The sequence below is a fragment of the Opisthocomus hoazin genome, chromosome 5 (genome assembly GCF_030867145.1).
Source record: "Opisthocomus hoazin isolate bOpiHoa1 chromosome 5, bOpiHoa1.hap1, whole genome shotgun sequence".
NCBI lineage: Eukaryota > Metazoa > Chordata > Aves > Opisthocomiformes > Opisthocomidae > Opisthocomus > Opisthocomus hoazin.
In genome coordinates this window covers 735335-747877 of record NC_134418.1, presented here as the reverse complement: position 1 = coordinate 747877, position 12543 = coordinate 735335, and the positions used below count along the sequence as shown (strand labels likewise).

The following is a 12543-nucleotide window of genomic DNA, read 5'->3' as shown; positions in this document are numbered from 1 at the left end:
GCAGGGCCTGACATCCCGTTCCCTGCACGCAGCTGGTGCAGAACCCCTACCAGTTCGACGTGCTGGTGATGCCGAACCTCTACGGGAACATCATCGATAACCTGGCCGCCGGCTTGGTGGGCGGCGCCGGCGTGGTTCCCGGCGAGAGCTACAGCGCCGAGTACGCCGTGTTCGAGATGGTGAGGAGCCGCGGCTCGCGGGGGGGCTGCCGGGCCGTGCCAGCACCGCCGGCTGTTGGTGGGCTGCTGGGGGTGGGGGGGTCCATCCTGGCCAGCAGGGCGAGGGAGGGGGTTCTGCCCCTTGACTCCACTCTCCTCAGACCCCACCTGGAGTCCTGCGTCCAGCTCTGGAGCCCCCAGCATAGGAAGGACATGGATGGGTTGGAGCGGGGCCAGAGGAGGCCACGGAGATGATCCGAGGGCTGGAGCACCTCTCCTCCGAGGACAGGCTGAGGGAGCTGGGGCTGTTCAGCCTGGAGAAGAGAAGGCTCCGGGGTGACCTTAGAGCAGCTGCCAGTGCCTGAAGGGGCTACAGGAAGGATGGAGAGGGGCTTTGCACAAGGGGGTGCAGTGATAGGACAAGGGGGGGAACGGCTCCAAACTAACAGTGGGCAGATTGAGATGAGATATTGGGAAGAAATTCTTCCCCATGAGGGTGGTGAGGCCCTGGCCCAGGCTGCCCAGAGAAGCTGTGGCTGCCCCCTCCCTGGCAGGGTCCAAGGCCAGGTTGGATGGAGCTCTGAGCACCCTGGGCTGGTGGGAGATGTCCCTGCTGATGGCAGGGGGGTTGGAACCAGCTGATCTCCAAGGTCCCTCCCAACCCAAGCATTCTGTGGTTCTCCCCCGCAGGGCGCCCGCCACCCCTTCGCCCAGGCCGTGGGCAGGAACATCGCCAACCCCACCGCCATGCTGCTCTCGGCCGCCAACATGCTGCGGCACCTCAAGTAGGTGCCTTTCGTGGGGGGGGGCCGCCGTGGGGCGGGGGGCTGCCGTGGGGCGGGCAGCGGGCCTGGCAGCGGGGCTGACCCGTGGCTCCGTTCCTCCCCCCAGCCTGGAATTTCACTCCAATTTGATCGCGGAGGCGGTGAAGAAGGTGATCAAAGTGGGCAAAGTGAGTGTCGGCCGGCCTTGCGCGTGCCGGTAGCGGTGGTCGCGGTCGCCGCCGCCGGACGCATGCGAGTCTCCGACCCCGTCCGGCTCGGATCCTGCTGCGTGCGGCTGCAGCCAGCGCCGGCCGCCCTCGGCGCTTGGCTGGGGGCTCGCGTGCTGCTGCCGCCGCGCTCGCTGCTGCGGGGCAGGGCTGGGGGGCACCGCCCGGCCCCTTCCTCGCCCTTCGCCCCGCGCGGGGTGCGCAGGGGGGAGCTGCTCCCCTGGCCCCGCTCCCCGGGGGTTCGCCCCGTTCACCCTCGCGTTTCTCCCTTGTTACCCCCCCCTCCCTCTGTTGGATTTTTAGGTGCGGACGCGGGACTTGGGCGGTTACTGCACCACTTCCGACTTCGTGAAGTCTGTGATTGACAGCCTGCACCCCCACTATGGCGCCTGGGAGCCCCCCGCACCCCGCGCCGCCGGGGGGTCACCCCGCAGCAGCCGCCCCTAGCTGACGGCAGCGCCCCAGGAGGAGGGGGCTGCTCTCCCCCTGCCCGGGAGCCCCCCGCAGTCACCACCCGTGGGCCCAGCTGCGGTCGCAGCGAGGGTCCCCACGTCCCCCCGCTTGGCGCAGCAGCGGCTGGGCCGCGCGATGAGGATCTCGGGGTGACCCGGGGGTGCGGGACCCCGGCTCCTGCAGGACCCCCCCCCCCCCCCCCCCGCCCGCGGGGCCTTCAGCAATAACCGGGACTACAGGGGCCGAGCCGCCCACCCCCCCCCCCAGCACCCTGGTGGGCATGGGGCAGGTGCAGGGCGAGGGTCCCCTTCCCGCACCGTCCCCTGCGTGGGGAGGGGGCAGCTCTGTCACCTCCCGCCCCGGGGCTGCGCAGGGGGGTGGGGGCTGCGCTCGTTGCCCCCGCACTGGGCCAGGCCTTCATCGCTCTGCTCTGTACTCGGGTTTGCAAATAAAGGGTCCAACGCTACCCCCCCCCCGCCCAGGCTGTGTGTCCCCCCGCCCCGGGGCCAGTTGCAGGGCGGCTGCGGAGAGCGCAGGGCCGGCAGCACAGGGCTGTGTGTGTCTCCCCCCCCGCCCCCAACCAGCCCTTCACCATCCCCAGCGAAATCCGCTGGTCCACTCCACCCCACCCCCCACCCCCCCACAGCCAGAGGGCCAGAGCCCCTGCTGCGGTGAGGGGGCTGCTGGGACCCCCGTGGTGGCCGGGAGGAGTAGTGGGCCTCCTGCACCCCCCCCAGCACCCCCGCACAGAGGGGATATGTGTGTGTGTGTGTGTGTGTCCCGGGGGCTGCGGGGGGCTCTGGTCCCCCTGCCACCCCCAGCGTGGGTTGGGGGTCCCGCCGCGCTGCAGCCCCCCCCCAGCTAACGCTGCCCTCTCCTTGCAGGTGCGCACGGCCGACATGGGGGGCTACGCCACGTCCCTGGATTTCACCCAAGCCGTGATCGCTGCCCTGGACGCCTAGGGCCCCCCCCTGCCGCCCCCCCCCCTTGCTGCGTAATTTATTATTGCTTCCCCCTAATAAAGGTGGTGCCTCAGCGCTGCGCTGTGTCCCTCTGCCAGGCGGCCGTGGGGCTCCGACTCGGGGCAGGCAAAGTCAGGCTGGGCCCCCGCAGCCCCTCCCGGGCTCCCACCCGCGCCCCCCCAGCAGAAGACGATGTGGGATGAGCGACCGCGGCCCTTTATTGAGGCGCAGTCAGACCGTTCCCCCCCTCCCCACGGGCTGGGGTCCCCACGGCCCAGCCCCGCCCCGAGAAGGGGCTGTGGGGGGGATGCTGCCGGGCCCAGGGGCTCTCCCCCGCCCCCCGGGTGCCCAAAGCCCCCAAACGCAGCTGTGCTGCCGCGTCACAGGCCGGGGACGCAGCTGCCACCGCACGCTGGCAGGCACGGCTGCGCGGAGCGACGTCCTACCCCGTCCAAGTCCTTGCTGCCGGGGACGGCCCGGCGGCCCTAGTCCTCCTCCAAGTCCCGGGCCTTCTTCTTTTTCTTCTTTTTCTTCTTCTCCTCCTCCTCCTCCCCCTCCTCCTCCGGGGCAGCCTCCAGCACCCGCTTCCTTTTCTTCTTGGGCAAGGCCTCTTCCTCCAGCCCGTTCTCCTCCAGCTCCGGCTCCGGCTCTGGCTCCGATTCGGCCTCCGGCTCCTGCTGCTGCTTCTTTCTCTTCTTCTTCTTGGACTCAATGTCGTTCTCCTGAGGGGAACCTCAGGGTTGGCAGGAGTCGGGCGGCTGCCCCAGGTCCCACCCTGAACCCCCCGAACCCCCTCAGCGCGGGGCTCCCACCCCGCAGCCCCCGCCTCACCTCCGGCACCGCATCCTCCGCCTCCTCGGCAGCCACAGCCAGCGCCTCCAGCCGCCGCTTCTCCCGCTTCTGCTTCTTCTTCTCCCTCTTCTCCTGCTTCCTCCTGAACTTGGCCACCACCTCGCTCGCCTGCCGGAGCAGAGCCGCGTGTCGGCGCCGAGAGCCCGCGGCCCGGGACCCCCCGCCGCGGCGCCGGTCGGATCAGCCTCATTAAATCAGTCTTTTCCCTCCACAGCGGGTCAGGACTCAGATCAACATCATCTCCACCGGCGCGGCGTGCACCCCGCGCGGCCTCACCTCTGCCACCGCCTCCTTCATCACCTCCAGGTTCTTGCGCGGCGCCTCGCCCGTCTCGTAGAAGGCCAGGCGCTCCTCCACCTGCTCGCGCAGCTTGTCCCCAAAGACGCTGGTGGGGACTTCTGCGGGGAGGGGACAGGGCTCAGCACCCCCCGCCAGGCCATGCCCGCCCCGCCGCCCCGCTCTGCTCAGCCCACGCGAGTCACCATTCACCAAGTGAGATGCTGTTGACGAAAAATTGTGCCATCACGGCAGAGCGGGCCCGCGAGCGCGTCCCCCCGCCCCGGCACCTGAGAAGCAGTCGATGCGCGAGGCGATGGTGCACTTGTTGGCCAGGTAGCGTGAGATGCGGCCCTTGTTCTTGGCGGCCGCTCGCCCGATGAAGGTGGAGTGGAAGATGAGTCCGTACTTGGGGGTGTTCCCGCGCGTCTTCAGAGCCCTGCAACCGGCCGCGAGCTGTCGGGGGCCGCGGGCACCCCCGCGCCGGAGCCACCGCCAGCAGCCTCGGCTCCCGCCCGCACACGGCACGGCCCACCGAACAGCCACCGTCCCCCTCGCTGGCCCTGCTGACCTCCGGGGGGCCCGCGCACAAAGCCACGGTGGTCGCTCAGAGGCCGGCGCTGGCTGCTCACCCGCAGCCGGGGCCCGGCGCGTCGCAGCCAGCGGCCTGGGGGCCCGCCATCACCGCGACCACCCCGCAGCGGTACCTGAAGAGGGCTTTCTCAGCCCCCAGGATCTGCACCGTCGAGGCCGGGAACTTGGCCAGGTTCGTCAGGCTGCCGGCATGGGAGATGAGGCGGGCGCCCACCTGGGAAGGGAGAGGGCGGGGGGTCACGGCTGTCCCTTGCCGGGCGCTCGCTCCAGCCCGTGCGCAGCCCCAGGCCGGGGATCAGCAGCAGAGGTGTCAGCAGGGGAGCTCAGGGGATTGACAGACTTGCTCAGACATCATCTCCGCGGCCTGGGGCAGCCCCGACCCCGCACTCACCACCTCCCCGATGAGCGCCGAGAGGCTGGGAGCCACCTGGCTCATCTTGGAGCGCAGGTACTCCTGCAGGCCCCTGCGGTACTCCGACAGCGAGATGACGCGGCTGGAGAAGCTCTCGATGTTGATGAGGTCAAGGGGGCAGATGTCCATCCCTGGCGAGAGGGGCGGCAGGCGCTGAGTGGAGCCGCACGGACGCACAGGGCCCATCGCGGGGCTGCGGCCGAGCCGCTGCTCACCCATGGAGGAGCGCGAGGCTTCCAGGATGGCCTGCGCCTTGGCAGCGTCCATGACGATCTCCTCCAGCCCTGGCAGGCTCTCCTCGCTCAGCTCCCTCCGGTTCCTGATGAACTTGGCCAGCCGGCAGTACGCGTAGTTCTCCGCGACGATCTTGATCAGCTCGGGGAAGTGGTACCCGTACCACTCCCTGCGGGGACAGCGTCAGCGCCGCCGCCCGGCCCCGTGCCCCGTGCCCCGCGCGTGTTCCCCCCGGCGCGCTGCAGCCGGGCACCACTGCCCGCGCTGGGCCGCGCCGGAGGCCATGCTCTGCCTCCCCGGTCTGTACAGGCAGCCGGAGAAGCAGCTGCCTGCGGTAAGCGTGGGGAGAGCCCCCCGCCCCCGGCCCCCCGCTCACCGCACGCGCATGGAGAAGGTGTTGATGTCCTTGTCCAGCTGGTCCAGCAGGCTGATGGACTGGATGATCATGTTGTCCACCCGGTTGACGTTGAACTTCACCTTGGCCCGGGAGTAGCTGTGCCCCAGCCCCAGCTGCGCCTTGGAGGCCGACTGCGCCGTGAGCCCCTTCACCAGCGCGTGGAAGTGCAGCCGGATCCCTGCGCAGGGGGCACCCAGCGTCACCCCCGGCCCGCCCCGGCCGTCCCCGACCCCCCCGGCCCGCTCCCCGACTGACCGCGCAGGATCTCGGCCACCACCCCGCCCGTCTGGCACTGGTAGCCCAGCTCCTCCAGGATGGCGGCCCCGATCTTGGCATCGGCGACCCCCAGCAGCACCTTCTTCTTCTTGGCCGGCAGCGAGGTCTCCAGAAGCAGCCGCAGGTCCTCGTGCAGGAGCCCTGGGGGGGTTCGGGGGGGGGGGGAATCAGGGCGGCTCCCGGCGCCGGGGGGGGTCCCGGTGCCGGCCCCGCTCACCTTCCGAGACGGCATTGATGTTCTCGAGCGCGCTCTGCGCCGACTTGAAGGGCGCGAAGGCCACGAGCTTCACCACGTTGTGGAACTTCCCGATGGTGAGGACGCTCTGCTCCACCTGCGGGGGGGCCCGGCCCGGTCACCCCCGGCCCCGCCACCCCCGGCCCGCGGGAAGGACCTCCCCGGCCCCACCGCCCCCCTCCGGCCCGCGGGAAGGGCGCCCCCCCGCCGCCCCCGGCCCGCGGGAAGGATTCCCTCACCCCGACCCCCGGCCGTACCTCCGGCAGCAGCAGCCCGATCTCCTCAACCTCCCGCACGGCGAACAGCGCGTACCCGGCCGCGTGCTCGAACAGGACGTGGAGCAGCACCTGCGCCGGCACTGGTCACCGCGGGCTGGGGGCGGCTCCCCCGCTCCCCACCCCCGCCGCACCGGCACCGCACCGGAGACCCCGGCCCGGGCTCCGCGGCGCCCCAAGCCCGTGCACGCCCATCCCCGGCCCCCGTGGGCCCCGGCCCGGCCCGATGCGGGCGGATGCGGCCAGCCCGGCCCGGCCCGCCCAGCGCTCACCATCTTGCCGCCTCCACCGCCGCCCGGAACTGGCATCGCCGCGCCGGAAGCCCGCCCAGACCGCCCGCGGCCAATCAGCGGCCGCCTCTCCGCTCCCCCCCACCAATCAGCGCAGGCTGTCCTCGACGGAGCTGCCCCCCCCGACCAATCAAGCAGAGGTATTGGCGGTCCCGCCTTCCTTTGCCGCCTCTGCCAATCAGACCTAAGAAAAGCCGCGGCGTCCCGCCCCTTCCTGCTCCCCGGCCAGTGAGGGCCGCCCGCCCGCCTCCCGCCCCTTCCCGCGCTCCGCTCCGCTCCCCACGCGGTTCCACGCGCTGCACTGGCAGCACGCGGCGGGGCCCGCGTCTCCCGTCTTCCCCCCGGTCCCCCCATGTCCCGTTCCGCCCCTCCCCAGTCCCACCTCCCCCAGGTCCCCCCGTGTCCCGTTCCGCTCCCCCCCGGTCCCGCCTCCCCCCGGTCCCCCCGTGTCCCGTCCCCTCCCCGTGTCCCCCTCCTACCGGTCCCCCCGTGTTCCGTCCCCCCGTGTCCCGGCCCCCCCATGTCCCGTTCCGCCCCCCGCGATTCCCCCCGTGTCCCGTTCCCCCCGTGTCCCGGTTCCCGGTGCCGGCGCAGCAGTCGCGGGGCCGCGGGCGGGTTCAGAGCTGATTTATTGGCGAGGGGGGGTGGGGGGAGAGCAGGGGGCTCCGGGCGCCCCGGGGCAGCGCAGGGCCCGGTGCCGGTGAGGGTGGGGGGGGTGAGGGGGGGGGGGGTCTCTCCCCGGGCCCGCGGCTCCGGGCCCGCGGGGGGGTCTCGGGGCGGTGCGGGGGGTCCGGGCCCCTCAGGAGGCGAAGTGGCCGCGCAGGCGGTGCAGCAGCTCGGGCCCCAGGAGCAGGCGGTGCCGCCGGCCCTGGCCCGGCGCGCAGGGGAAGCTGACGCGGCCGCAGCAGGCCGGGCCCTCCTCCCGCTCCTGCCGCGCCTGCGGGGGACAGCGGCGTGGGCCCGGGTGCGGGGGGGAGCGGGGGGGTCCCCCGTGTGCCCCCCGCCCCGGGCCCGGGGTCTCACCTTCAGGAAGGAGGAGGAAGGGAAGGTGCCGAAGGTGGTGGGGACACCGGCGCCCAGCTGCTGCCCGACGGCCTCCCGCAGCGCGTCGTCCTGCAGCGGGGGAGACGGGGTCACCCCCCACCCCCCCAGAGCCCCTCGCTGCCCCATGGGGACCCTCACCACCCCCAGAGCCCCTTACCCCCCCAGAGTCCCTCGCTCACCCCCCGACAGCCCCTCACTCGCTGCCCCACAGAGCCCCTCACCACCCCGCAGAGCCCCTCACTCACTGCCCCATGAAGACGCTCACCTCCCCCCAGAGCCCCTCGCTTGCCACCCCACAGAGCCCCTCACTCACCCCCCAGAAATCCTCACTCACCCTCACAAAGCCCCTCGCTCGCCACCCCAGAGGCCCCCACTCAACCACCCAGAGCCCCTCGCTCGCTGCCTCACAGAGCCCCTCGCTCACCACGCCAGAGCCCTTTGGAGACCCTCACCACCCCCCAGAGCCTCTCACCTCCCCGCAGAGCCCCTCACTCACCACCCCGCATCCCCAGGGACAAGGCAGAGGGGTCAACCCCAGCCTTGCCTCAGAAGGGGGAGGGGGCAGCACCTTGCCCCCCACCACCGCAACCGGAGGGGCCGGCGGGAGCAGCTGCGGTGCTGGCACTGGGACGGGGCCCCTTCATCCCCCCCGGGGTGCCGCCACGACCCCCCTCACCCCGGCAGCCCCCGCCCGGCGCGGGGGAGCCTGCCTTACCCTCAGGGCGTCGATGGCGGCTTGGAGGGCGCAGAGCCGGGCCGTCTGCTCCAGCAGCCGCGCAGACGAGCTCCTGGCTGTGAAGACACGGGGCGAGGGACACAGCGGCGTCAGGACGGGGCTGCGCGGGCGGCCGGACGCCTCCCGCGCGAGCACCGGGACCCGGCTCGCCCAGCCCCGACCCCCGACCGGCGGCGAGGCCTGCGGCTGGGCACCGGCCACCACCGCAGCGCGAGCACGGCAACGGCCGCCACCGCCGGCTCGTCCGAATGCGGGCACGGGAGGTTTGCAGGAGGGAGGAGAGGGAAGGCACCCTCCTCCCTGGGGAGGCCCCATCTGCAGTGCTGGGTCCAGTGCTGGGCTCCCCAGTTCCAGAAAGATGAGGAGCTACTGGGAGAGAGTCCAGCGCAGGGCTGCGAGGATGAGGAGGGGCCTGGAGCATCTCTGCTCCGAGGAGAGGCTGAGGGAGCTGGGCTTGTTCAGCCTGGAGAAGAGAAGGCTGCGAGGGGACCTTCGAAATGGCTCTAAATATCTGCAGGGGGGAGGTCAGGAGGACGGGGCCAGGCTCTTCCCAGTGGTGCCCAGCGACAGGACAAGGGGCAATGGGCACAAACTGGAGCAGAGGAAGCTCCAGCTGAAGATGAGGAAGAACTTCTTCCCTCTGAGGGTGCCGGAGCCCTGGCCCAGGCTGCCCAGGGAGGCTGTGGAGTCTCCTTCTCTGGAGATATTCCAGCCCCGCCTGGCCACGGTGCTGTGCCCCCTGCTCTGGGTGACCCTGCTTGGGCAGGGGGCTGGGCTGGGGGACCCCAGAGGGCCCTGCCAACCCCTGCCATGCTGGGATTCTGGGATTCTGTGCTCGAGCTCCAGCCGGCGCGGGCTGCGGGGCACTGGGTGCGTGCACAGCTCAGGTTCTTCGTTACCCAGGGAGGTCTCGGGGTCGAGAGGCTCCCGGCCCGGCCGGCAGCGCCGTGGGGAGAGGCCGAGCCACGCTGACTCCGGGGAGCGGCTTTAGCCCCCACGCACGGGACCGGTGCCACGCTGTCCCCCGACACGCGAACGCCTGCGGCTGGGGGGACGGGGACGGCCGCCTCTCGGGGGCACAGGGCCTGTCCCCGCTGCGCAGGGGAGCCCGGTCAGCGCCGCATCCCGGGATCGCCGCCACCGGAGCGGATCCCGCGCAGGCAGGAGCTCTGCCCCGCAGCAACCCCTGCCCCGGGCGCTGGCGGGGTGGGAAGGGGGTGCTGGTCCCTCCCGGGCGGGGGGAAGGCGCGGAGGTCGCTCACAGACCTGGGCCACGCTCCCTCCGGCTCAGCTGCCCGCAAACCCCCGCTCCCCCGGCCACGGCGTGTTTGTGTAGGACCTACCCGACTTGGTCTGCTTCATGTCCACGACCTTGGCGTTGGCGCTCATCTGGTAGAGGGTTTCCAGGAGCTGGCTGCTCTTGCGGTAGAGGGTCTGGGTGGCCAGGCCTTCCCCCTGCCCGCCCCTGGCCACGGAGAGCTTGGGCACCTGCAGAGGCGTCAGGCCGGCCAGCTCCATCTTCATCTGCGCTCCCTGCGACCCAGGCGAGAGGGGCGAGGCGTTTGTTCAGGAGGAGCGCAGGAGAGAAAATCGGACAGCGAGGCAGCACAGGGGAAGGCCCAAAGGGCGTGAAACCACAGCCCAAGCCAGGGAGGACCTTCCCCGGGTGGGAGCACGGCCGCCCACGACAGCAGCGACGGCGCAAGCGCTCCAGGACCCCGGGAACCCTGCGACGAGGAGCGGAGCGCGCGAAGCCTCGGGGAGGGGAAGCAGCCGCTCGCCGCTCTCAGAACCGTAACTCCGCAGTGGCCGCAGGCGTGACTCGCTGGGTTTCAGAGCCAGCGTTCACAGCTACAGAGCCGGCGTAACCATCTGCATAACCATAATTCCATCTCTGTGCATTCGTATTAGCGTGACCTGGGCAGGCTGGAGAGCTGGGCAGAGAGGAACCTGATGAGGTTCAACCAGGGCAAGGGCAGGGTCCTGCCCCTGGGGAGGGACAACCCCAGGCAGCAGGACAGGCTGGGGCGGCCCTGCTGGAGAGCAGCTCTGTGGAGAGGGACTGGGAGTGCTGGGGGACGACAGGGTGACCAGGAGCCAGCAGCGTGCCCTGGCTGCCAAGAAGGCCAATGGGACCCTGGGGTGCATGAGGAGGAGTGTGGGCAGCAGGTCAGGGAGGTTCTCCTCCCCCTCTGCTCTGCCCTGGGGAGGCCCCATCTGCAGTGCTGGGGCCAGTGCTGGGCTCCCCAGTTCAAGAAAGATGAGGAGCTACTGGAGAGAGTCCAGCGCAGGGCTACGAGGATGAGGAGGGGCCTGGAGCATCTCTGCTCCGAGGAGAGGCTGAGGGAGCTGGGCTTGTTCAGCCTGGAGAAGAGAAGGCTGAGAGGGGACCTTCGAAATGCCTCTAAATATCTGCAGGGTGGGGGTCAGGAGGACGGGGCCAGACTCTTCCCAGTGGTGCCCAGCGACAGGACAAGGGGCAACGGGCACAAACTGGAGCAGAGGAAGCTCCAGCTGAACCCGAGGAAGAACTTCTTCCCTCTGAGGGTGACGGAGCCCTGGCCCAGGCTGCCCAGGGAGGCTGTGGAGTCTCCTTCTCTGGAGATATTCCAGCCCCCCTGGCCACGGTGCTGTGCCCCCTGCTCTGGGTGACCCTGCTTGGGCAGGGGGCTGGGCTGGGGGACCCCAGAGGGCCCTGCCAGCCCCGGCCATGCTGGGATTCTGGGATTCTGTGAACGTTCTCCAGTTAATTCAATTATTTTCCGCTTTGCCCATTTCCTCGTGTTAGGTTCATATTGTGTCAGCTGGCGACGGGGGTCCCTGTTCTGAAGGGGGGACCAAGGCTGGGCACCTCCAGCTCTGCCTCTCGCTCCCAGCCGCCGACCCCGTGCTCGGCCCCTTCCCCCGAGCCAGAGCCCCTTCCCCAGCTTGTCACCGGTGGGAGCTCGCTGCGAGCCCCCGGCAGAGCTGGGCTGCTGACCAGGCGCAGTGGACAACGCGCCCTTCCTCCAGCTCAGCCCACGCGGCCGCATCCCTCCCGACACGCGGCACGGCCGGGACCTGCCGGGACCCGCCGCGGGCGGCCGGGGACGCGGCACGGGGCGAGGCACCTCGCCGCAGCTCACCTTGAGCCGGTTGTTCTCGTTCTTGAGGTGCTTGATGGAGAGCTGCAGGGCATCGATTTGCTGGAGCAGGAGAGGCGAATCCTTCACCTGGACGGGTCCCGAGCCGCCTCCCGTCCCCGGGCCGGCCCCGACACCTGCGGACGGGCACAGACGGCAGCGGCGTGAGCGACGGCGCAGGCGAGCGCGGCGCAGGACATGCGGGCAGGCTCAGCGGAGGGAGAAGCATCTGCAGCGCGGGGGGAAGCAGCGTCGCCGGTGTGCGCCCAGGCACCGGCGGAGCCAGCGCAGCCACGCGGCGCCTCCCGCGCTGCTCCGCGGCGACGGCCACGCCGCCGGCCGGCCGCGGCAGCACCTCGCCCCCCGGCCCCGGCACACGAAGCCGCGGGGCTGTGCCGGGCGCTGCGGGGGTCACACCACTCGGCACCCACAGCCGCTCCGTGCCCACCGCTCCCTCCCGGGCTCCCGCCGCCGCCCCGGCTGCGCGCTCCGCTGCTCGGCATCCGAGCCCAGCGCTGCCCTCGAGCAGGAGCTGCCTCCTTCCCCCTGCTCCCCGACCAAGGCTCGTCCCAGGGCCGTGCTTGGGTGCCTTGGGACGCCAGTGCCCCCCGGCATGCACTGCTGGGGGCCGGGGCAGGCGGGGAGCGCTGGCATGCTGGGGCGCAGTACTGTACCTCTCTGCTGTTCCTCTGCAGTACGAGGAGAGGAGCCAGAGGAAAGACAAGAAGAAGCAGAATTAAAGCCGAGGATCAGGTCCGAGAGGAGCCGTGGCCAGAGGAGCTCTGGTCACCGCAGCTGTGTCCTGCGCCGACCCCCGTCCCCGGACTGCGGGAGCAGCGACCGTCCCAGGAGCGCGGCCGGGGCAGAGGGACCCCCCGTGCAGGAGCTGGCGAGCCCCGGCCGGGTGCGTGGCTGTGAGCGACCCGAGCAGGACACACGGAACCCCAGACCGGTTTGGGTGGGAAGGGACCTGACAGACCCCCCAGCCCACCCCCCTGCCACGGGCAGGGACCCCTTCCCCCAGCCCAGGCTGCTCCCAGCCCCGTCCAACCTGGCCTTGAGCCCTGCCAGGGAGGGGGCAGCCCCAGCTCCTCGGGGCACCCCCAGAGTGAAGAATTTCTCCCTCGGATCTCCCCTAAATCTCCCCTCTCCCAGCTCAAAGCCATCGCCCCTTGTCCCCTCACCCCCTGCCCTTGTCCCAGCCCCTCCCCAGCTCTCTCGCAGCCCCCCCAGGCC

General features: G+C 71.3%; 3 protein-coding genes and 2 non-coding genes across 13 annotated transcripts in view; 1 reads left to right on the top strand and 4 right to left on the bottom strand.

Moving 5' to 3' along the window:
• Positions 1–2642, top strand: part of IDH3B (isocitrate dehydrogenase (NAD(+)) 3 non-catalytic subunit beta) — a 10284-nt gene extending 7642 nt beyond the window's left edge. The window contains exons 9-12 of one of the 2 annotated variants that reach the window (XM_075420208.1): positions 33–179; positions 849–943; positions 1050–1110; positions 2487–2642. In XM_075420208.1, coding sequence (XP_075276323.1) covers positions 33–179; positions 849–943; positions 1050–1110; positions 2487–2564 — 381 coding nt within the window. In that variant the 3' untranslated portion in view covers positions 2565–2642. The other variant, XM_075420207.1, reaches the window with a different exon arrangement.
• A 135-nt stretch (positions 2643–2777) lies between these two features.
• On the bottom strand, positions 2778–6432 carry NOP56 (NOP56 ribonucleoprotein). Its single transcript, XM_075420206.1, has 12 exons — positions 6388–6432; positions 6098–6187; positions 5823–5937; positions 5585–5746; positions 5309–5507; positions 4914–5101; positions 4678–4829; positions 4400–4500; positions 3983–4131; positions 3693–3814; positions 3396–3524; positions 2778–3286 (listed from the first exon to the last, which is right to left on the bottom strand). Exons 1-12 carry the CDS (start codon positions 6421–6423, stop codon positions 3050–3052), a joined length of 1680 nt encoding a protein of 559 aa, XP_075276321.1. The 5' UTR covers positions 6424–6432; the 3' UTR covers positions 2778–3049.
• On the bottom strand, positions 3594–3661 carry LOC142361560 (small nucleolar RNA SNORD57). Its single transcript, XR_012764173.1, has one exon. It is a non-coding gene; the product is annotated as a small nucleolar RNA SNORD57 (small nucleolar RNA).
• On the bottom strand, positions 3877–3947 carry LOC142361561 (small nucleolar RNA SNORD56). Its single transcript, XR_012764174.1, has one exon. It is a non-coding gene; the product is annotated as a small nucleolar RNA SNORD56 (small nucleolar RNA).
• A 673-nt stretch (positions 6433–7105) lies between the features above and the next one.
• Positions 7106–12543, bottom strand: part of DCTN1 (dynactin subunit 1) — a 78914-nt gene continuing 73476 nt past the window's right edge. For 5 of the 8 annotated variants that reach the window (XM_075420201.1, XM_075420197.1, XM_075420199.1 and 2 more), the window contains 6 exons: positions 11982–11996; positions 11311–11444; positions 9529–9718; positions 8165–8241; positions 7429–7518; positions 7106–7342 (listed from right to left, as the gene is read on the bottom strand). In XM_075420201.1, the coding sequence (XP_075276316.1) occupies positions 7205–7342; positions 7429–7518; positions 8165–8241; positions 9529–9718; positions 11311–11444; positions 11982–11996 (644 nt within the window). In that variant the 3' untranslated portion in view covers positions 7106–7204. The remainder of the gene's footprint in view (positions 7343–7428; positions 7519–8164; positions 8242–9528; positions 9719–11310; positions 11445–11981; positions 11997–12543) is intronic. The other 3 variants (XM_075420198.1, XM_075420203.1, XM_075420205.1) reach the window with 1 other exon arrangement.